The sequence below is a fragment of the Scyliorhinus torazame genome, chromosome 9 (genome assembly GCF_047496885.1).
Source record: "Scyliorhinus torazame isolate Kashiwa2021f chromosome 9, sScyTor2.1, whole genome shotgun sequence".
Lineage (NCBI taxonomy): Eukaryota > Metazoa > Chordata > Chondrichthyes > Carcharhiniformes > Scyliorhinidae > Scyliorhinus > Scyliorhinus torazame.
In genome coordinates, this window is record NC_092715.1 from 120,225,537 (window position 1) to 120,250,070 (window position 24,534).

The window sequence follows — 24,534 nt, forward strand, 5'->3', positions numbered from 1 at the left end:
ATGTAGAATAATGTTTTTCTGTGGCCCACTGAGGAAAAAGTTGAGTAATTGTCAGGAAAGCAAAGATGCTGCAGCGGCAAGTGCAAATGGTTGGCTGTTGGAAATAATGGAGTTTCTTTATATTAAGGGGTGACATTTTCCTTTTAAAAAAGAATGCAGACTGTCTGCTTTTTCTCGACAAATGTAATTACATTCTCTGAAATCAGTCCATTTCAAAGCTACGCATTCCTGAATTTTTGGAGGAAACTTCCATTCTTCATAAACTGAATTTAAAGCTTGTTTTTATTTAAAGTTTTGTGAAGGTATATTTTTGCCAGTGCAGTTTATTTCCACTCTTGCCCTTCCGGAATGTGCTGTGAAAGGAGAATTAAGTTATAAAATATCAGACATGTTTATTACATTTGTCATGTGATGCAGTTCAAAGATGATGGATAATTACCTTGCTGCCTCTGTTGGTGATGCTGTGATAGATGTTTCAAAGTTTAATATGTTATGCTCCCTCATCACAGCCTGTATTGTGCACAATAACTGTATAGTGTAATTGTGTTTTTAGAGTATGGCAATAGCATATTGAGCTCAATCTGGCAGCGTGGTTTCCACAGTTGCTTTCTGAAAATGATTTTCAACAGCCATTATTTTCTCAGCTGAAATTTCAAGTGCACAACTCCATTGGATTATTTCTTGGTTATAATTTGTCTGCCTTTCAAGTTTCCATTCAATTGAAGAACCCTTGGTTTGTCCTGACCTTTTACCCAGAATGTGATTCTGAGCTAAACTTGCTTTGTGCACACTGAGTACAAATATGTCTAATGTCCCAGGAAACATCACTATCATTCAATCAGCTGTGCTCATAGTATATTAGAATCATAGAGATGTTACAGCACAGAAGGAGGCCATCAGCCCATCTTGCCCATGCTAGCCCTAGAGCATTTGTTATTATTTTCAAATGAGCTTAAGTTGGAGAACTAATTTCAAAATCGTTACTCGGGTGAATTTTATATTGAATTAATTTTAAAGAGATGTGTGGGTTTTTTAAATATAAGTGTGAATTAGATATTTAAAAAAAGATTACAAACTAGACATGCCTATGGTAACTTGTGTTTTATAAACTTCAGAAAATATATTGTGCTTCGCGATGGTTTTCCTCTTAATTATTTTTTCCAACAAACAAGTTTTAATTTTAAAGAGTGCAGTTTTGTTACCTCATTGTGGAAGTTAAGAAATGCTATCATTCTAATTATGAACAGCAGTCCAATATAGAGCCATGGCGATAGTGAGGCGGTCTTCTTTCATTTAATTTGTTACTGTCTAAAAAGTAAAATCAAATGTGTTGAATTTTTAAAAGGTTTCTTTTCCACTTGTTATTTTGGTTGTAATTGTAATTTTTTTTACAGCAGAATGAGCCACAGAGACATGTATCCAGTAGGCAGTCACAAAATCCAATGTAATGTTTATAGACATTTCCTGGGATATCACAAATCAGTAGTGCCAGACATGAGAGACCCTTTCCTATTCTTACCCTCCTTCACCCCCAGTGCAAACCAATATTGGCAGCCCATGTCTTGCCCCAATCTTACTCCTGACAGTTATCAGCAATCCACTCATAAAACACACCTTGCGTTCAAACCCTCTGGTTCTCCTTTCATACATCTGTTAAATATCGAGCTCTCGATCACAATAATACCAGATCAAGGGATTCCCCTAATTAAGCCAAACTGTCATTGGCCTCATTATGGCACCATCAAACTCCAGGACCATTATAACACAGTTCTACTAAAGTCCAGAACACTAGCCAAACACATGACAGTCCAAAGTACAGCTAAACCATATTCTCCTTCTCCAGGATGACTCAATTTCCACAGCCAACCAATGGGGTTTCCCATTGTGGCCACCACACGCCGTTGGGAAATCAGTGGGCGTGTGTGCACTGCCGGCGGAACGGAGGATTCCGCCAACGGAGAATTCCGCAATAGGTATCAGCTTCTTTATGGTGCATATTGTATGCCCTCTTGTATTCTCAGCTTTAAAAATGTTGAATAAAAATTAAATGCACATTAAGGTTTGATGTACTTTTGCAGAATAATGGGCTTTTCTTTTTAAATTAATTCTTGGCATGCGAGTGTTGCCCATCCTTAGTTTCCTTTGAGAATGTCTCAAACCACTGAAGTCCATGTGGTGTAGGTCTACCCACGGTACTGTCAGATTGAGGGTTCCAGGGTTTTGACCCAGTGCTAATGAATGATACAATTCCAAGTTAGGATGGTGCGTGACTTGAAAAGAAAATTACAGATGCTGGGTAGCAGTTGTATGGGAACACTTTGTTTCTTGTAATAGTTGTTGTGTTGGGTGCTCTGCTACACAGACGAACCAACACGGTTGCGGAAGGTACAACTCAGTTTTATTACTAACAATTATTAACATTTGTAAACTGGTTGCTGTGGTTCGTTCATTACCCTCTAACCTGTGGATCCAGCCCTAACACTATCTTGGAGAGGCACTCAGCACATGGTGAATGTCTGAGTGGCTTGCTGTGAGCTCTGTGCCCTGAGCTGTCTGCTGCTGGAATGAATCGGAAGTGTCGTGGTCCCCGTTTTATAGTGTGTCTGCTCTTGCTTGTGATTGGCTGTGATGTTGCGTGTGTATTGATTGGTCCGTTGATCTGTCCATCAGTGCGTATGTGTGTTTGCACCATGATGTTTATCTGAATATCATGACAATAGTGGTCCCTGATTTGGAATGTGTTGTTGAAGAAATCTTGGTGAATCTGTACATAATACACATGATCACCGTGTGTTGGTAGTTGAGGGAGTAATTGGTTGTTTAAGGTGATGGAACGGGTGCCAGTTAGGTGGGCTGCTTCATCCTGGATGATGAACTTCTTGTGTTGTAGGCAATGCACTTATTGAGGCTATGGCATTCTATCACATTCCTGACTTGTGCCCAGTTCATGGTAGCCAGGCTTTGGGGAGTCAGGAGGCCACAGAATACTCTAAACTGCTCTTATAAGCACAGCATTTAGGTGGCTAGCCCAATTAAGTTTCTGGTCGGTGGGAACCACTTGCACATTGATGGTAGGGGATTCAGCTGTGGTAATGCTGTTTGGTGTCAAGGGGAGGTGTTTAGACACATTCATGTTGGAAGTGGTCATTGCCCAACACTTGTGCAGACCATAAATTGTCAGAGCAGAATTAGGCCATTCGGCACATTGAATATGCTCCGTCATTCGATCATGGTGGATGTGCTCTCATCCCTATTCTCCTGCCTTCGCCCCATAATCCCTGATCCCTTTATTAATTAAGAAATCCCCTTATTAATCAAGAACACCAGATTTGTGCTTGAGGTGCTGTTTACCTACAGGGCTACAGACTAAGAGATGGAAGGTGGAATTGGACAGAATGGGTCTTTCTTAGAACATGAGAACTAGGAGCAGGAGTAGGCAATTTAGCCTCTCGAACCTGCTCCACCATTCAATACGATCATGGCTGATCTCATCATGGCCTCATCTCCACTATCCTGCCCGTTCTCCGTAACCCTTCAACCCATTACTAATTAAAAATCTGGATAACTCCTCAAATTTGCTCACTACCCAGCAGGGCAGCACGGTAGCATTGTGGATAGCACAATTGCTTCACAGCTCCACGGTCCCAGGTTCGATTCCGGCTTGGGTCACTGTCTGTGCAGAGTCTGCACATCCTCCCCGTGTGTGCGTGGGTTTCCTCCGGGTGCTCCGGTTTCCTCCCACAGTCCAAAGATGTGCAGGTTAGGTGGATTGACCATGATAAATTGCCCTTAGTGTCCAAAATTGCCCTTAGTGTTGGGTGGGGTTGCTGGGTTATGGGGATAGGGTGGAGGTGTTGACCTTGGGTCGGGTGCTCTTTCCAAGAGCCGGTGCAGACTCGATGGGCCGAATGGCCTCCTTCTGCACTGTAAATTCTATGATAACCATCCCTCGCACTCTGGGGTAGCGAATTCCACAGATTCATGAACCTTTGGGAGAAGTAGGTTCTCCTAATCTCTGTTTTAATTTTGCTACCCCTTATCCTAAGACTATGACCCCTTGTTCTAGAATGCCCCTCAAGAAGAAGCATCTGCGTCTACTTTATCCATACCTTTTATCATCTTGTATACCTCAAATTGATCTCCCCTCATTCTTCTAAACTCGAGAGTGTAGGCCTGAACTGTTCAATCTCTCTTCATAAGACAAACCCCTCATCTCTGGAATCAATCGAGTGTAGTGCAGTTGTTACTTGCCTCTTAGCAGCCCAATCCTAAATGTTGCCTGGGTCTTGGATCATGCAGGTACGGACTGCTTCATTCTCTGAGGAAGTGTGAATGAAATAAGAAATGAAATGTGCAATCATCTGCGAACATTCCCTCTTCTGACCTTATGACGGGGAACACTTTTGAAGCAGCTCAAGATAGAAACACAGAAAATAGGAGCAGTAGTAGGCCATTTGGCCTTTTGAGCCTGCTCTGCCATCTATTATGATCATAGCTGATAATCCAACACAATAGCCTGATTCCACCATATCCATTGATGCCTTTAGCCCCAAGAGCTATATCCATACCCTTCTTGAAAACATACAATGTTTTGGCCTCAACTGCGTTCTGTAGTGGTGAATTCCACGGGCTTACCATGCTCTGGGTGAAGAAAATACTTTTCATCTCCGTCCTAAAAGGTTCACCCTCATATCCTTTAAACTACGTCCCCTGGTTCTGGACACCCGCACCATCGAGACCATCCTGTATCGACCCTGTCTAGTCCTGTTAGAATTTTATAGGTTTTAATGAGATCCCCCCTCTATCTTCTGATTTCCAGTGAACTAACTCAATCTCTCCTCATACTTCGTCTCACCATCTCAGGAATCGTTCTGGTAAACCTCTGCAATCCCTTTATAGCAAGAACATCCTTCCTCAGATAAGGAGACCAAACCTTTGCACACTATTCAAGGTGTGGCCTCACCAAAGCCCTGTACAATTACAGCAAGGCATCCCTGCTCCTGTACTCTATCCTCCTGTGATGAAGGCCAACATACCTTTTGCCTTCTTTGCCACCTGCTGCATTTGCATACTTCATTCCATCCACAGGTGTACGATGACATACAGGTCTCATTGCACATTCCCTTCTCTCAATTTATAGCTATTCAGATAATCTGCCATCTTGTTTTTGCTCCCAACGTGGATAACCCATTTATCCACATGCTTCATCTGCCGTGCATTGGCCCACTCACTCAGCTTGTCCAAATCACACTGAAGCATCTCTGCATCCTTCTCTCAGCTCACCCAGCTTTGTGTCATGCAAATTTGGAGATATTACATTTTGGCCCCTCATTTAAATCATTAATATACATTGTGAATAGCAAGGGTCCTAGTACCGATCCCTGTGGTACCCCAATAGTCACTGCCTGCCATTCGGAAAAAAGACCCATTTCTTCCTACTCTTGGTTTCTTGTCTGCCAACCAGTTTTCTGTACATCACAATGCACTACCCCCCAAACGCATGAGCTTTAATCTCTTATGTGGGACTTTGTCAAAAGCCTTCTGAAAGTCCAAATAAATCTGTTGTAGCCATCTGGGATGGCCACTTACAACAAGAAAAATGGACGTTCGCAAAGCCGAAAGGGAAATATGGCCAATGTAAGATTCAGGCAGGCACTGAGCCTGAATGTATATTTGTGAGCAGAGAATCCAGACAGCATCGAAACCCCCAGCCGATTTGCATTTATATGATCCATCTCCGTAAGACAAAGGACTGACACTCAGGTATCCGATACGATTCCAGACATTTCGACGCAACTCCCCTTAGTAAGGAAGCATGAACAGCAAGGTCAATGACCGCTTAGGACACGCCCAGCCATCAAGGCACCCGCCCCTTTATTGGCTCAGATCGAAGGCCGTGACCGAGAACTGCCCAATTAATTGGGTCCAAACCTAAGGACCACCCAAAAGAGCGCGAAACCCCCCCATGGATAAAGAGAGACACTGCCATGCGTTCAATCTCTTTTGGACCTGGCGCTCCGGCAACGTCCATCTCCAACTGCAGCACCACGACCAGAAGCAAGTCAAGTTCAACGCTCGCTACCAGACAGATGAGCCCAGCTGAACCGCAGTTACTTCTCCAGACCCAGCAGATCCAGATTCGAACAAAGGCCACTGTTCCTCTGACCTAAGCCGGGTGCCTGAAGTTAAGTACAGGTTGTCATAGTGTTAGGTGTAATTTAGCTCATAGTGTTTATGTTGCATGTATAAGTTAATCTTGAGTGTAAATACAGTATTATTGAACTTGAACTAACTAACTGGTTGTTGGGTCTTTGAGCGATATCTGGTTGAACCTTGTAGTGGTATCATTTGATACCTGGAGACTCTGAAAGCAATATAATATCAATATCTAGACAAAAGAAGGGCAACCTTATTGACTGCCATATTTACAGCGAGTAAATATAGCAACATTATTGGCGACCTCTGATGGGACTCGACCCAGAAGTGATTTTGTCACTCCGAGAGAACCCACAAAACGTTTGAATTGGAAACCCAATTGGAAAAGTGAAAGAAACCACAAATGTAAGACCAGTATCGATCAAACCTCCCAAGATTCGGAAGTGTGTAGTAATTTGCATGCGTACTAACAGGGATATAAGGTAAACTCATTAGATTTTGTTGCGTAAAACTTTCGGGAGTTGTGTGAACCGGAAAATAGCTTAAGCCATACCCGCTGTTTGCATCACCGCTTTATTCCTCCCTGTCCCAAATTCACGGTAGAGATACAGAGATTACGGTAGAGATACAGAGATTACGGTAGGAAAAGACATAATCGTAGAAATGGCAATGAAGGCAATGGAACGCCTTATGTACCCACAGGAACCCGAGGTCGCAGCGACCAATAGAGCAGAGCAGTGTCCCATATGGGAAGAGGAAATTAGGAAGTACCTAAAGGGGAAAGGACGGCCCCTATGGTCTGAGTTTTGTGCAAATGAAGAGACAGGTCCTGGTAGTATAGGACTTGGTGGGATAACCTGACCGAGATGCCTAAAAAGAGTTTAGGTAGAGTTCGTAAGCCGATGGCAATCGTGTCCTGTTTGGCACAATTGCGAGGCACAGAGGAGGTCGTGAGGACGCTCAGCAGACAGCTTGTAGAGAAAGAGAAGAGTAGTGAGGGAAATGTTAGTGAATGCGAAAAAGTAAATGAGCAACTCCGAGAGCAGCTAGCAGCGAAGGACAAGGAGATGGCTGATGTCAAACGGGCACACCAATCTTGTCTAGCTCACCTAAGCAGCTTTCAGACACAATATGATAAGGCCTACAAAGACACGCAATGCGCAGTTTTGGTAAGGGAAGAAACGGAACACTGAGTAGAGCAATTAAGGAAGCAATGCGAGGACTTAAAGGCAGCCCTACGAGCACTCCACAGTTCCACAACGGAACAAATACAGAGTTCGGTAGACCACGCCAAATGCAGGCAGTAAATTTCACGGTTACAGTCACTGCTCTCAGTGCAAAATGGTTTCAGAGACACCTTTGGACCACATTTAGACCTGGAAGATGGCCCCGATTGGCAGGAACTTAAGGAAACTGCCCATCGATACGTAAACGGAACAGAGATTCAGAATAGAGCCCCCCAGGCCCCGAAAAGGAAAGCACCCGCACCACCGACTGCACAGGCAGCACACAGCCCTATGAATCCAGTCACCACGCAGCGCAGAGTACCGACAGAAGACCAACCTGATTTGTGTACACCACCCCACTAACCATCACCCAGTTAAGGGATGCCCGTGATAAAATAGAAACCTTTCAACCCACATCCGACCCACACCATTTCTTTGAGCGAGTTAGACAACAGACAGTCATGTACGATCTGGACGAACAGGAGCATAGTAATGAGCCTTGGCTCATCCGTTAGGTCAGCCCTTCCCGACCCACAAAATGTAGGAGGGGGTAGCCTCCAGGATATGAAGACAGCTATCCGAGATGCAATTGGCTATAATGGTAGAAGGACTCAACCGATGTAGGCAGAAGAAAGGAGAGCATCCAACAGCATTTGCTGGACGCCTCTGGATACGCTTCACAGCAGTATTTGGAGATTTAGTCCGCGCCCATTTAACTGCAGACTATATGGCCAAATGGACCCGTATTTTAGTCTCCTACGCCACAGATGCAGGACAAAAAGCATGTGCAAATTATGACCCCTCAGACCCCACACACAATGAAGTGCGGGTTCTGAAAAGACTCTATAGAGCTTGGGAACAAACCCTACATAAAAAGGCAGTGTAGTTTAAAGAATGAACTTTGCCACAGTTTTTATATGCTTTCCGGTGACCCTCCAGCTAACCCCCAACTGCTATTTACATGTTCAAACGGTTGAAACAAATTTGCTGCTGCAAAAAACTACCTCAACACTGGACGGAGAAATTGTCCACCCACTCAGCGCATCGACCACAGGCTGGAGATTGCTCGCACTGTGAATGAATTTCTTTCTCGGATGTCTTGTCTCCCCAAATGGTTGGTTTAAAAAAAAAAATGAGGGAGTCACATATGGTGACAATTCTAAATGGGAAATTGATGTTAAGGAGAAACAGACAGACAAACGAGAAATTAAACAACAAGATAATAACAGATATTATGCTTGTACCCCCAGGAAAATACAAATATACCAGGAGACAGAGGAAGACAAAGACAAAATGAAGACGGACCTGATGACCTGCATCATGATCATCGTTGGATCACTACAGTTGCACGCGTTATCAGCCTCTATATGCTTCACCACACAGGCCCTAAACATGACCACCCAACACAATACCCCTAGCCCGGACACTACACCACACATAGAAACAGCCACTGATAGTCCGACATGGTGCGAAGACGTCATAAAGTGGTATTCCCTCTTACACGGTAGAAGCCCTATTGATTATAGCAATACTTTGCAGTGTCGTTCAGACACTTAGACTTCGGAAATGGCAAAGGAGAGCCTCCCGCCCCCCAGTATACACACTCAGAGCCCCTTTTCTTAGATTTCAACAGACCCCACACTCTTTTTGAACCCTTTTTCTGACTAATACATTCCGCGGTTTTCAATACCAGTTGCATTTTCTGTAAATGTGATAAGTTTAAGTTGAAATGTGATGCTGCTATGTTTAAATTTTTGTATTGTAATATAAGTTCTTTTGGTTATTGGCTAGCAGCATAAGTGTAGTTTAGGTAAGGATAGTTAGAGGTTCCCCTTTGTGTAAAGATGTTAAATGAATGAATGAATGTTATAGTGCCCCCTTAGAATTTTTATAGATGTGTGATGTATTAAAAACTTAGGTAAATGTTCCAATCCATAGGACAGAGTAGTATAGAACCTGTCCTTGATTAAGGGTACCCGGCATACCAAAGAACAGATGAAGTTTCAGGAATGTGATCCATCACGCTTCGCGTTTCGGGTCAAGAGGACGGACTGTAGCCACCTGGGATGGCCACTTACAACAAGAAACATGGACGTTCGCAAAGCCTAAAGGGAAATATGGCCAATGTAAGATTCAGGCAGGCACTGAGCCTGAATGTATATTTGTGAGCAGAGAATCCAGACAGCATCGAAACCCCCAGCTGATTTGCGTTTATATGACCCATCTCCGTAAGACAAAGGACTGATACTCAGGTATCCGATACGATTCCAGACATTTCAGCGCTACTCCCCTTGGTAAGGAAGCATGAACAGCAAGGTCAATGACCGCTTAGGGCACGCCCAGCCATCAAGGCACCCGCCCCTTTATTGGCTCAGATCGAAGGCAGTGATCGAGAACTGCCCAATTAATTGGGCCCAAACCCAAGGATCGCCCAAAAGAGCGCGAAACCTCCCCAAGGATAAAGAGAGACACTGCCATGCGTTCGATCTCTTTTGGACCTGGCGCTCCGGCAACGTCTATCTACAACTGCAGCACCAAGTTCAACACTCGCTACCAGACGGATGAGCCTAGCTGAACTGCAGTTACTTCTCCAGACCCAGCAGATCCAGATTCGAACAAAGGCCACTGTTCCTCTGACCTAAGTCGAGTGCCTGAAGTTAAGTACAGGTTGTCATAGCGTTAGGTGTAATTTAGCTCATAGTGTTTATGTTGCATGTATAAGTTAATCTTGTGTGTAAATAAAGTACTATTGTACTTGAACTAACTAACTGGTTGTTGGCGGTTGAACCTTGTGGTGGTATCATTTGATACCTGGCGACTCTGAAAGCAATATAATATCAATATCTAGACAAAAGAAGGGATACTTTATTGACTGCCATATTTATAGCGAGTAAATATAGCAACACTATCTACTGGCCTCCCCCTCATCAACCCTTGAAAGATTCCAGTAAATTTTTCAAGCTTGACATCCCTTTCGTAAATCCATGCTGCTTCTGTCCGTTTCTACCACTGCTGTCATGATATGCAGACATGCAGATAATGATATACAGACAGGCAGCAGGCAGCTAATGAACACAGAGAACAGGACATGACCAATGAGCAGGCAGGACACTCAGGGGTGGTATCTCACTATAAAAGACACGAGGCACGCACACTCCGCCTCTTTCCACTGGTGAACATCTACAGAGTGAATCAGGGTGTATTTACAGTATCACACCTCCAGCACGTGGCTAAGTGCTAGTCTGGTTCAGTCAGACAGAGTAAAGGTTAGCAGAGAGTCGAACTCATAGAGAACTGTGCTAACTGCTACTGGTTCAATAAATCATATTGAACTAACTTCAAGGTCTGGAGTATCTTTTGGTTAAAGCTGCATCCAGTTGCAGCCTGTTATCCCAGAGTACATAACACCTCATGCTACCAGGAGACTGCTTAATCTAGGTGGTTTATCTCAGTCCGTTCCGTGACGACCAGTGAATGTATCCCGGCACCATGGAGAAGATTCAGGCTCCTCACCAGCTCAGGACCTCCGGCAATCTCAGTGCCAACTGGCGGACATTCAAGCAAAAGTTTCTGCTGTACATCGAAGCTTCAGACCTCGTGGGTGCGACTGATGCAAGGAAGATCGCGCTTCTCCTCTCAACAGCGGGAGATCAAGCCATCGAACTCTTCAACTCTTTTCACTTCACCGAAGGCCAGGACAAGATAAAGTTTCAGACCATCCTGGACAAGTTTAACAGTCACTGTGAAGTGGACACCAATGAAATCTTCAAGTGCTACATATTCAAACAGCGTCTACAAGGTAAAGATGAATCTTTCAACTCCTTCTTAACTAACCTCCGCCTGCTAGCGCTGTCCTGCAACTTTGGTGATATTGCTCACTCCATGATCAGAGACCAAATCGTTTTTGGAGTTCACTCTGATCCTCTGAGAGAGCAACTACTGAAAATCAAGCATATGACCCTGCCAGTCGCGATTGAAACATGCACAGTGCATGAGCATGCCAAAAATCGCTGTGCCCAGTACAAATCGGCAGAAAATGAGAAAGTTGCCTCCCACGGTGCAGAGTGTGTGCAGGCCATCTCCCAGATGCAGCGCCTCAGCATTGATGAAAGTGGCCATTTTGCGCATTTTTCCCGGGGCCCACGCATACGCGATGCGAACGGGATAACGAAGCGGCCGACACCCACACTGCGCAGGTGTAGATGTCTGCCGACCGCACTGCGCATGTGCGATGACGCGCGGAGCATCAGGACACCGACGTCATGACGTGCTCGAACTGCGGCAACGGCCACTTAAAGAAACACTGCCCTGCCCAGAGGCATAGAACATAGAACATTACAGCGCAGTACAGTCCCTTCGGCCCTCGATGTTGCGCCGACCTGTGAAACCACTCTAAAGCCCATCTACACTATTCCCCTATCGTCCATATGTCTATCCAATGCCCATTTGAATGCCCTTCGTGTTGGCGAGTCCACTACTGTTGCAGGCAGTGCATTCTACGCCCTTACTACTCTCTGAGTAAAGAACCTACCTCTGATATCGATGTTTACACTGCGGGAAGCCTGGACACTATGCAGCCTTGTGCAGGTCTGCACCACCAGTCAGGGCCAGCGCTCCCTATTCCGACGGCGGCGCGTTCGGAGTGTACAACAACGATTACAGGATTTTGATCCTGGCAGCACAACGGATCCAGAGGAAGAATGCCTGGACTCCGCCTACTGTGTGGGCATCATTACCAAATGTGAATATGCCACATCCAACTCACCACAAATTCAATCCATCCTCGCTGTGGAATCTGCGGACGAATGCGTGCGGTGATGCAGATCAGCCACTGCTCCATCCAGTTTAAGCTGGACACAGGTGCTACTGCCAACCTTCTCTCACAGGCAGATTTCAAACGCATCAAGAAGCCCCCCAAGGTCCTTCCAGCAGCCTGCAGTCTCTTGGACTACAACGGAAATGCCATCACGTCACTGGGATCCTGCCATCTATTCGTCTCCAACCGGAGCACCCATGCAAGGGTTACATTTTGAAATTGTCAAGCCAGACAGGGCATCCCTACTTGGTGCGCATGCCTGCAAGCAGCTGAACCTCGTGCAGCGGGTTTACACAACAACATCCGCCAAACTGGATCTTCAGACCGGCATTGATGACATCCCCACTCAGTCTCTGGATGTGTTCGACGGGATGGGCATGCTGCCATATCGATACAAGATTCTGCTATGACCTGATGCCAAGCGAGTGGTCCACGCACCACGACAGGTCCCGGCTCCACTGAGGGAGCGCCTGAAGGCACAGCTCAATGACCTTAAGCAACAGGGCATCATTTCCAAGGTAACCGAACCGACTGACTGGGTCAGCTCGATGGTATGTGTTAGAAAGCCTTCGGGAGACCTGCGCATCTGCATTGATCCCAAGGATCTCAATAAGAATATAATGCGTGAACATTACCCCATCCAGAAGCGGGAGGAACTCGCCAGTGAATGAAATGAAAATTGCTTATTGTCACAAGTAGGCTTCAATGAAGTTACTGTGAAAAGGCCCTAGTCGCCACATTCCGGCGCCTGTTCGGGGAGGCTGGTACGGGAATTGAACCGTGCTGCTGGCCTGCCTTGGTCTGCTTTCAAAGCCAGCAATTTAGCTGTGTGAGATGGCACACGCACGTTCTTTCACCAAGTTAGATGCGTCACATGGATTTTGGCAAATCCAGCTGGATGAGTCCAGCAGAAGGCTCTGCACCTTCAACACACCGTTTGGCAGATACTGCTATAATCGCATGCCATTTGGCATTGTCTCGGCATCGGAGATCTTCCATCGCATCATGGAGCAGATGATGGAGGGCATTGAAGGGGTTTGTGTGTACGTGGACGACATCATCATATGGTCCACGACCCCTGAAGAGCATGTTTGCCGTCTCCAGTAGGTATTCTGCCGTGTCCAGGCCAATGGCCTGAAGCTGAACAGGTCCAAATGTTGCTTTGGCATGTCAACACTCAAGTTCCTAGGTGACCAGATCTCTCAGCAGGGCGTGCGCCTGGACGTGTACATGGTCAAGGCCATCAAAGCCATGAAGGTCCCTGAAGACAAGAAGGTGGTGTTGCGCTTCCTGGGCATGGTCAATTTTCTGGGCAAGTTCATCCCAAACATGACCTCACACACCACGGCCCTCCGAAACCTGGTGAAAACGTCCACTGCCTTTGAGTGGAAGGCAGCACATCAAGCAGAGTGGTTGGAGCTGAAAGCCAAGCTCACCACTACACCCATCTTGGCATTTCTCGACCAGACAGGGAGACAAAGATCTCAACTGATGCGAGCCAGGATGGCATCGGTGCGGTGCTGCTTCAACACGATGACACGTCATCCTGGGTACCGGTAGCCTACGCATTGAGGACCATGACGCCCGGCGAAACAAGGTATGCGCAAATAGAGAAGGAATGCCTGGGTCTTCTCACTGGCAATCTCAAGTTTCACGACTATGTCTACGGCATGCCGACATTCACTGTCGAGACGGATCATAGGCCTCTGGTCCACATTATCCACAAGGACCTGAACGGCATGACGCCTGCTGCGCATCGTCCTCAAACTCAGAAGGTACTACTTTGACTTAGTGTACACACCTGGCAAGGGGCTCATCATTGCTGATGCATTGTCCCGCTCCATCACCTTGCCTAGTGAACCGCTGGAAATCATCAGGCAGATTTAATCACAGGTGCAGCTGTGTGCTAGCACCCTCCCGGCGTCTGATGAGAAGGTGGTTCATATCCGCGAGGAGACAGCCAAAGACCCCCTCTTGCAGCGTGTCATGCATCACCTCGCCAATGGCTGGCAGAAAGGGCAGTGCCCGCAATTTTACAATGGAAAGGACGACCTGACGGTGATTGATGGTATCCTCCTTAAGCTGGACCGGATTGTCATTCCACTCTGCCAAATCCATGAGGGACACCTGGGCGTCGAAGAGCAGATGCAGAGCCAGGCAGGCTGTGTACTGGCCTGGTATTAGCCAGGACATCTAGAACATGGTCCTCAACTGTGCGACCTGTCAACGCTTCCAGCCAGCGCAGAGCAAGGAGACGATCCAGCAGCATGAAATCGAGACCTCCCCGTGGTTGGCATCGACCTCTTTCGTGCGAATGGTCGTGACTACGTGTTGATTATTGCCTATTTCTTCAACTACCCTGAAGTCGTGAAGCTCTCAGACCTCACATCTCAGACCGTCATCGAGGCCTGTAAGGAGACGTTCTCCAGGCATGGCATCCCACTCACTGTCATGAGTCACAATGGCCCGTGCTTCAACAGCCACGAGTGGCCTTTGATTGCCAAGCCATACCATTTCAAACATGTCACTTCCAGCCCACACTATCCGCAGTCCAATGGGAAAGTTGAAAAAGGGGTGCACATTGTGAAGCAGCTCATCTACAAGGTCACGGATTCTGCTTCTGGCATCTACCTCGCGCTGCTTGCATACAGGGTGACCCCACTCTCCACTGGCATGTCGCCGGCTCAACTCCTGATGAACAGGGACCTGCGGACGACACTTCCAGCCATACACTTGCCCAACCTGGATCACCTCTCGGTGCTGCAGAAGGTGCAGCAGCTCCGAAACCAGCAAAAGCAGGGCTATGATGCTCATGCCACCGATTTGCCCATGTTATCCCTGCAGACACTGTCAGGATCAAGATACCGGATGGTGGCTGGTCTGCTCCAGCTGTCGTTGTTCGACAGGCTGCGCCCGCTCGTATGTTGTACGAATGGCTGATGGTTCTGTTGTGCGACGAAACAGACGGGCACTGCGCAAAGTTGCCTGCCCGCAACCTCTTTCTTCTCCGTTTACGTCCGTTGTTTTGCCACCTCCTGATACCTCGAAGTACAAAGCCACCAGTCAGGCTTCCATCCCGCCTGTCAAGGTGCCGTCGTCCCCACCACCACCTCTCCGGCGGTCGGCAAGGATCAGACGCAAGCCCCAGACACTGGACTTAATGAACATTTGTTTTGTTTGCTCTGTTCTGTTTTCTCACATTAGACAGCTGTCTTCACATGTAAATAAGTTCACATATGCCATTGCTTGTAAATATGTTAATATATGCCACCACATGTAAGTACGTTCCCATATGTAAACAAAACATTAAAAAAAAGGGAAGATGTCATGATATGCAGACATGCAGATAATGATATACAGACAGGCAGCTAACGAACACAGAGAACAGGACATGACCAATGAGCAGGCAGGACACTCAGGGGTGGTATCTCGCTATAAAATGCACGAGGCACGCATTCTCTGCCTCTTTCCACTGATGAACATCTACAGAGTGAGTCAGGGTGTATTTATAGTATCACACCTCCAGCACATGGCTAAGAGCTAGTCTCGTTCAGTCAGACAGAGTAACCACACTTAGGTTAGCAGAGAGTCGAACACATAGAGAACTGTGCTAACTGTGCTACTGATTCAATAAATCAGATTGAACTAGCTTCAAGGTCTGGAGTATCTTTTGGTTAAAGCTGCATCCAGTTGCAGCCTGTGTTATCCCAGAGTACATAATATATCAACTGCTTTCTAAGCTCTGCTATAAAATCTTTGATCATGGACTCTTCCCACAAATGACATCAGGCTGACTGGTCTATAATTCTGTGTTTTCTCTTTACCTCCCTTTTTAAATAGTGGGGTTATGTTAGCTACACGCTAGTCTGTAGGAACTGTTGAAAATGAAAATGAAAATCGCTTATTGTCACAAGTAGGCTTCAAATGAAGTTACTGTGAAAAGCCCCTAGTCGCCACATTCCGGCGCCTGTTCGGGTAGGCTGTTATGGGCTGTTCCAGAGTCTATAGGAACTTTTAAGATGCCCATCCATGCATCCAATATTTGGATCCAATGGGGCTGGTTTAGCACACTGGGCTAAATCGCTGGCTTTTCAAGCAGACCAAGGCAGGCCAGCAGCACGGTTCAATTCCTGTACCAGCCTCCCCGAACAGGAGCCGGAATGTGGCGACTAGGGGCTTTTCACAGTAACTTCATTTGAAGCCTACTTGTGACAATAAGTGATTTTGATTTCAATATTTATATAGCCACTTCGTTAAGTACTCTGGGATGTAGATTTTTAGACCCTGGGAATTTATGGGCCTTCAAGGGCAGCATGGTAGCAGTTGGTTAGCACTATGGCTTCGCCGCACCAGGATCCTAGGTTCGATTCCCGGCTTAGGTCACAATCTGTGCGGAGTCTGCATGCTCTCCCCGTGTGTGCATGCGTTTCCTCCGGGTGCTCCGGTTTCCTCCCACAGTCCAAAGATGTGCAGGTTAGATGGATTGGCCATGCTAAATTGCTCTTAGTGTCCAAAAAGGTTAGGTGGGATTACTGGATTACGGGGATAGGTTAGAAGTGTGGGTTTAAATGGGGTGCTCTTTCGAAGGGCCGGTGCAGACACGATGGGCCGACTGGCCTCCTTCTGCACTGTAAATTCTATGATTCAATCCCATCAATTTCCCCAACACCATTTCTCTACTAATACTGATTTCCTTCCATTCCTTTCTTTCACTAAACACTCTGTTCCCCAACATTTGGGGTATGTTATTTGTGTCCTCCTTTGTGAAGACAGAATCAAAGTATGTATGCTCAGCCATTTCTTTATTCCCCATTATAAATTACCCTGTTTCTGTCTGTAAGGGACCTACCTTTGTCTTCACCAATCTTTTTCTCTTCACATACCTACAGAAACATTTGCAATCAGTTATGTTCCCCACAAGTGTACTCTTGTATTCTATTTTCCCATTCTTAATCAATCTCTTGGTTTCCTTTGTTGAATTCTAAACTGCTCCCAATCTTCGGGTCTGTTATTTTTCCCCCGCCCCCACGCTCATTCGCTCTCCCCGCCCCCACGCTCGCTCACTCTCACCGCCCCCACGCTCGCTCACTCTCCCCGCCCCCACGCTCGCTCGCTCTCCCCGCCCCTACGCTCGCTCGGTCTCCCCGCCTCAACGCTCGCTTGCTCTCCCCGCCCCCACGCTCGCTCGCTCTCCCCGCCCCAACGCTCGCTCGCTCTCCCCGCCCCCACGCTCGCTCGCTCTCCCCACCCCCACGCTCGCTCGCTCTCCCCGCCCCACACTCGCTCGCTCTCCCCGCCCCCACGCTCGCTCGCTCTCCCCGCCCCCACGCTCGCTCGCTCTCCCCGCCCCCACGCTCGCTCGCTCTCCCCACCCCCACGCTCGCTCGCTCTCCCCGCCCCCACGCTCGCTCGCACTCCCCGCCCCCATGCTCGCTCGCTCTCCCCGCCCCCCCGCTCGCTCGCTCTCCCCGCCCCACGCTCGCTCGCTCTCCCCGCCCCACGCTCGCACGCTCTCCCCGCCCCGCGCTCGCTCGCTCTCCCCGCCCCACGCTCGCTCGCTCTCCCCGCCCCACGCTCGCTCGCTCTCCCCGCCCCACGCTCGCTCGCTCTCCCCGCCCCACGCTCGCTCGCTCTCCCCGCCCCACGCTCGCTCGCTCTCCCCGCCCCACGCTCGCTCGCTCTCCCCGCCCCACGCTCGCTCGCTCTCCCCGCCCCACGCTCGCTCGCTCTCCCCGCCTCACGCTCGCTCGCTCTCCCCGCCCCCACGCTCGCTCGCTCCCCCCCGCCCCCACGCTCGCTCGCCTGCTCCCTCCGCCCCCGCACTCGCTCGCCCGCTCCCTCCACCCCCGCACTCGCTCACTTGCCTGCTCCCTCCGACCCCGCGGTCGCTCGGCCGCTCCCTCTGCCCCCGCGCTCGCTCGGCCGCTCCCTCAGCCCCCGCGCTCGCTCGGCCGCTCCCTCCGCCCCCGCGCTCGCTCGGCAGCTCCCTCCGCCCCCGCGCTCGCTCGGCCGCTCCCTCCGCCCCCGCGCTCGCTCGGCCGCTCCCTCCGCCCCCGCGCTCGCTCGGCCGCTCCCTCCCCGCCCCACGCTCGCTCGCTCTCCCCGCCCCACGCTCGCTCGCTCTCCCCGCCCCACGCTCGCTCGCTCTCCCCGCCCCACGCTCGCTCGCTCTCCCCGCCCCACGCTCGCTCGCTCTCCCCGCCCCACGCTCGCTCGCTCTCCCCGCCCCACGCTCGCTCTCTCTCCCCGCCTCACGCTCGCTCGCTCTCCCCGCCTCACGCTCGCTCGCTCTCCCCGCCCCCACGCTCGCTCGCTCCCCCCCCCGCCCCCACGCTCGCTCGCCTGCTCCCTCCGCCCCCGCACTCGCTCGCCCGCTCCCTCCACCCCTGCACTCGCTCACTTGCCTGCTCCCTCCGACCCCGCGCTCGCTCGGCCACTCCCTCTGCCCCCGCGCTCGCTCGGCCGCTCCCTCAGCCCCCGCGCTCGCTCGGCCGCTCCCTCCGCCCCCGCGCTCGCTCGGCCGCTCCCTCCGCCCCCGCGCTCGCTCGGCCTCTCCCTCCGCCCCCGCGCTCGCTCGGCCGCTCCCTCCGCCCCCGCTCGGCCGCTCCCTCCGACCCCACGCTCGCTCGGCCGCTCCCTCCGCCCCCGCGCTCGCTCGGCCGCTCCCTCCGCCCCCGCGCTCGCTCGGTCGCTCCCTCCGCCCCCGCGCTCGCTCGGCCGCTCCCTCCGCCCCCGCGCTCGCTCGGCCGCTCCCTCTGCCCCCGCGCTCGCTCGGCCGCTCCCTCCGCCCCCGCGCTCGCTCGGCCGCTCCCTCCGCCCCCGCGCTCGCTCGGCCGCTCCCTCCGCCCCCGCGCTCGCTCGGCCGCTCCCTCTGCCCCCGCGCTCACTTGGCCGCTCCCCCGCGCTCACTCGGTCGCTCCTCCTGCCCCCACGCTCGCTCGCTCGCTACCCCCGCCCCCTCGCTCGCCCGCTCCCTCCGCCCATGCGCTCCCATCTCCCCACCCCCTCCGCTCGCTTGCTTGTGCTTCAAGTTTCTTCAATACTGCCAGTTACCTCCTTACACCCTATTGTTGAGTGTCACAAACCGGCAGATTCAGTCATTTTTAAAGATCTTTGTCCAGTTTTTGACATTTTAGAAATAATCATGTGGATTTCTACATAAATTTTATAAAATATACAATGTGAAGCCTTTGTGTCTTTGCATCTCTCTACATGATACGCTGCAAAAATTTGAAAACTGACTTTGAAGATACTTGCAATTCACTGATCATAAAGAAGACAAAAACTGCAGAATCATGGGAATATAATCACCTTGAAGTAACTCAGGAACCTGACTTAGGCATGCATCTTAAAATAAAATCCCAAAAATATTCAGCAGAATCTATGGAGAGTGAAGTAGAATTAGCAGTTCTGACGAAAAGTCAGATAGGAAATGTTAACTCTCTCTTGACATGGATGCTGCCTGACCTGGAGTATTCCCAGCATTTTCTGTTGGATCAGATTTACATATTCTGCAATATTTTGCTTCTGGACATATATTTTCCATCCCTTAAGTACTGTAGTTCCTCACTTAATGTTCTCATTGTGTTCTTGAAAAGTGTAACTTCAAATGAAGCAATGTTAAGCAAGTCAAAATTTCTTATTATAACTGGAGTGATCTTTGTATGTCAATATATATGATCAATATATGTAAAACTAGTACAGTCAATTCAACACTAGATGTCTCACTATCAGATGGTGTAAGAAAGACATTCCCACTCTTTCTGAGAGTGTGTGCTTCAGGAGAGTGAACAGACAAGACATCGAATAGCTAGAGCGAGAGAGAAGTTATTAATTATTTCATTATTACATTGTATAGTTCGTTATCTTTGCTGTATTTTATTTATTTTACTAGTTGAATATTAAGTACAAGGGACTCTCAAATATTATTTATATTATTCAATAAATTAGTTCATCTTTACAAGAAGACTATTGTTCATTTCATCAATTCGGCTGGTTCAAAGAGTAATATATCTATTACGTAAAGTAATATAACAATAAAAACTACAGTTAGTTTCTGTAGGACCTTTCTCATCGTAAAAAAACACACATTAAAACATTATATCCTGGAAGTAAAAATACTTTACAATATAAAATTCCTCTGTTTGTAAATGAGGTCACTTTTAAAATAAATTAAAAATATAAAGGAAATATGCGGATTCTCCACCTCTCCCGCTCACCACAGTCAATCATGTGTCTCACTGAATTTCTCGGACCCTTGCTTTGAGCAAGAGCTTGCAAGATGAGCAGTGAGGGGCAAGAAGAACAGCTTCGAGTTACAGTGTGGTAGAGCAAGCTGCAAGCTGGTGATGTGGCAAAAGAGAAGGTTGGCAGTGACTGGGAGGTTTGGTAACGGGGAGGCCCAAGAGCTGGAAAGGCCGTTCCAAAATTATGCTGATCAGGTCAGGCAACCCTACTTTAGACCCAGCACCAGTCACTTTACAACAAAACCTCTGATGCTAAATGCAAATACTAGCCCCATAACTGACTGACACTTCACTTTCATGGAATGTGAGTGCTGTTGGCTTGGTCAGCATTTATTGGCCATCCTTAATTGCCCTTGAGAATGTGGTGGTGAGCTGCCTTCTTGAACCGCTGCAGTCCATGTGTGCAGGTATACCCGGTGGTGTTACGGAGGGAGTTCCAGGATTAAAGTGGAATGACTTAACGGGGGTGACTTAAAATGAGGGTATTTGTGTATTGGTTAAAAGTTTGTAATTCCAACTGATAATTGTGGATGTTCTATTAGAAGAAGGCTTGCAGCAGTTGAAGGAGAATTGTCTGCTGCCAATTTCTCAGAGCAGTTAAAAGTGGGTGATAAACATGGTTCATATGCTGAGAGCAAATGAAAAAGCATAAAAGTTATTTAAGTTGGATAGTGAAATTAAAATGCTAAAAAATGAATGTCATGTATTACAATCGTGGTTAAATCTGTTCATTAAGAATTTAAAAATCTATGTTCATATCAGGTTAGGAAGATTAATAGTTTAAAAGATCATCTCTGGAAAGAGATGATTAAATGCTGTGGAACATTTGCTTCTTGAAGTGCTTGTAATAATTAAATGTTTATTGATGTTCTCAGAAAACAAAAATCTGCCGAAATGATCCAGTTCAGCTGGTTTTTAAAAAATCATCAGGTGGAACATGTCCAGTTCAAAACTCTGCCCATTGTCCCACTCAGATTTTAAACATAAGAACATAATGGTGGAAGCAGATGAATTGGTTCCTCAAGTCTGCCCCTCCATTCAATAAGATCATGGTTGCTCTTAAGTGGCCTTAACTCCACTTTCTGTCTGCTCCCATAACCTTTGTCACTCTTGTAGACCAAAAGTATTTCTAACTCAGCCTTGAATGTATTCAACGATTCCAGCCTCCACTACTCCCAGGTTTATAAAAAAGACATGCAGGTGATCAAGTGCTGCAATAATTATTCCTCTCTTTGTCATCCATTTGAGAAATAGCATTCGGTACTCCCAATAAGAAACAACAGTTTTCATTATTTAATTTTTATCTAGTTTTACCTGATTAAAACTTTTGAGGTTTTTTGGACAAGAACTACCAATATATTAAATATTCAGTACCAATAGTAATCAAATGGTTGGTAATCGTAATGATCAACCACTTACGTTGCCTGGGCGTATGTGGTATTGGCCCATGGGCCAAATTCTTGCCTTCAACAGCCAAAAGGAGAGAAGTTAGATAAAGTAATTTTCACTGTCTGTGAGGAGTTTGTACATTCTGGATAGCACTGCTGCCTCACAGCGCTGAGGACCCGGGTCCAATCCTGGCCCGGATCACTGTCCGTGTGGAGTTAGCACGTTCTCCCCGTGTCTGCGTGGGTCTCACCCCGACACCCCAATGATGTGCAGGGTAGGTGAATTGGTCACGCTAAATTGATCCTTAATTGGAATAAAAAGAATTGGGTATTTTAAATGTAGATTTAAAAAATGATAAAGTAATTTGTTGAACCTGTGTTTTACACATCATTAAGGCTTTTGGCGGTTGGTTCATTGGCGAGGTGGCTACAGTGTGGTGAAGCACTTTTAAAGAGTGCTCAATTATTTTTTTCCAATTAAGGGGCAATTTAGCGTGACCAATCCACCTACCCTGCACATCTTTTGGTTTTGTGGATGTGAGACCACGCAGACACGGGGAGAATGTGCACACACCACACGGACAGTGATCCGGGGCTGGGATCCAACCTGGGACCTCAGCGCCGTGAGCTAACCACTGCGCCTCCGTGCCACCCCATGCAACGTATCAGTTGATGTATTTCTGGGGCCTGCTTCTTCACCTTGCTTCATACTGATACCATGGCATGAGCCATGATTAACAATGCTTGGTCAACGAATTGCACTACATGAAGAAAGTGAGGTATTCTAATGAAAGATGTGGAACAGTCTCTACCAGTGAACAGCTACTCCTAATTTGCAGTCCTGAAAGTATAAAAGCCTCTTTAGAGAATGAGCAGATTTATGTGTTACTTCTTAAATCGAGTTCTTGAGTAATTTTGTTTTGCTTTCCTTCACCAGCTACACTTAGCAGCCCTGGCATCACTAAAAACAGACATAGTGGATCTCAATAAAAGACTCCAACATACAGAACGGGAGAGGGATGTGTTAGAAAAGAAGTTGGCAAAATCCCAGGTAAGGAAAGGACAGTTTTAGGCTTTATGCTATAACATTGATTATTGTTGAGATCAACCGGATTTGCGAAAACTAATTATGGGGGCAACCATACGTAAAATGTGAAGATATTCAATTGTTTTCAGTGTGTGGTTGAAGAAATAGCTTTTGCAAGTAAAAGTGGTAGATTACAACATTTCTGCAAAGAATGTATATGACCTTCCTCATGAAATGATATGCAGTTACTTTTAACTTCAGAATTTCTTTTGATAAAATGAAGGCTATTTAAAGAGAATCTCCGTATTACTTTTTGTAAACCATGGTTTTGAACATGTAAGATTTATGTCTGTGTATATATACTATAAAAGCACAGTAAGATATGTAGGTGGAAAAACTGGGAACTGTTTCAGTGAGGGAATGGCTGGTTTGTGCTGAAGTACATTAAAAAACTTGTGTTGAAGCAAGTTGCTTCCAGAGGTGGGTGGGTGGCCTGGTAGGTCTTCCTCGTTGAATTGAACTTAACTGGGAAAATGAATGTTGCTCGGTGAGGGAGGACGAGGAGAAGAAGGACTTTCAACAGATGTCATCCACTAAGGGCCTTTAAGGGAACAATTCTTTTTCCTCAACTGAAGCGAGGATCAATGTTTGAAAGGCCTGCACTAAAGAGGTGTGATTGAAATCTGCCAACAGTTGCAGCCCTAACAAATGCCCCTCCAAACATCCACCATCCTGATTTGGAACTATATCACAATTTTTTCACTTGTCACTGTATTAAAGCATTGGAATGCTCTTCCGAACAGCACTGAGAAAGTACCTACACCACATGGATTGCAGCGATTCAAGAAGGCTGCTCAGCAAAATCCTCTCGATTGAAATTAGGGAGGATGATAAATGCTGGCCGAACCAACAAGGCCCATAAAAGAATAAAAAAATACTGTGACCTCCATGTAGAGCAAAGACAGCAGCTCTCAACTTTTATGTGTCTGACTCCTTCCAGACTGCTGCTGGAGATACAAGCAACAGTTTGCAGCATAATGATGAATGCATTGCTTCACACAAAGGCAGGTAATTTCATTGTATTCCCTTTTACTAAAGAGAAGCAGGCAGAACAAGCAAAAGAATTTACACGGATTTTAGCCATCCCATGTTGCAGGGTGCCATTGACTCCTGCACATTCTTCTTATTCATTCTTGATGTCAATGTCGCTGACAAGGCGAGCATTTATTATCCATCCCTTATTGCCCTTGATAACATGGCGGTGAGCCGCCGTCTTGAAGTTCTACAATGCATGTTATGTCTATACCCCCATGCTGTTAAGGCGATGTTCTAAAATTTTGACCCAGTGACTGTGAGGATCAACTATATAGTTCAGGATGGTGTGTGGCTTGGAGGGAAACTTCGCAGATGATGGTGTTACCATGCACCTGCTGCCCTTGTCCTTCTAGGTGGATAAAGGTTATGGATTCAGAAGGTGCTGTCAAAGGAGCCTTGACTACTTGCTGCAGTGCATTTTTTATACACCACAGCAATTGTGTGCCAGAGGTGGAGGGGGTAGATGCTTATGTGTTTGATATAGCCAAGGATTCAAGAATAATTAGGTGAAATGCTCATGGGAAATGTATTTCCAATTTACATGTGCCTCATGAACAGAAGAAACACAAAGGGGAAAAGA

General features: G+C 47.4%; 1 protein-coding gene across 4 annotated transcripts in view; it reads left to right on the plus strand.

Moving 5' to 3' along the window:
- mcc (MCC regulator of WNT signaling pathway) overlaps positions 1–24,534 on the plus strand; it is a 322,837-nt gene that overhangs the window by 151,872 nt on the left and 146,431 nt on the right. For all 4 annotated transcript variants that reach the window (XM_072516456.1, XM_072516457.1, XM_072516455.1 and 1 more), the window contains one exon: positions 22,770–22,883. In XM_072516456.1, the coding sequence (XP_072372557.1) occupies positions 22,770–22,883 (114 nt within the window). The remainder of the gene's footprint in view (positions 1–22,769; positions 22,884–24,534) is intronic.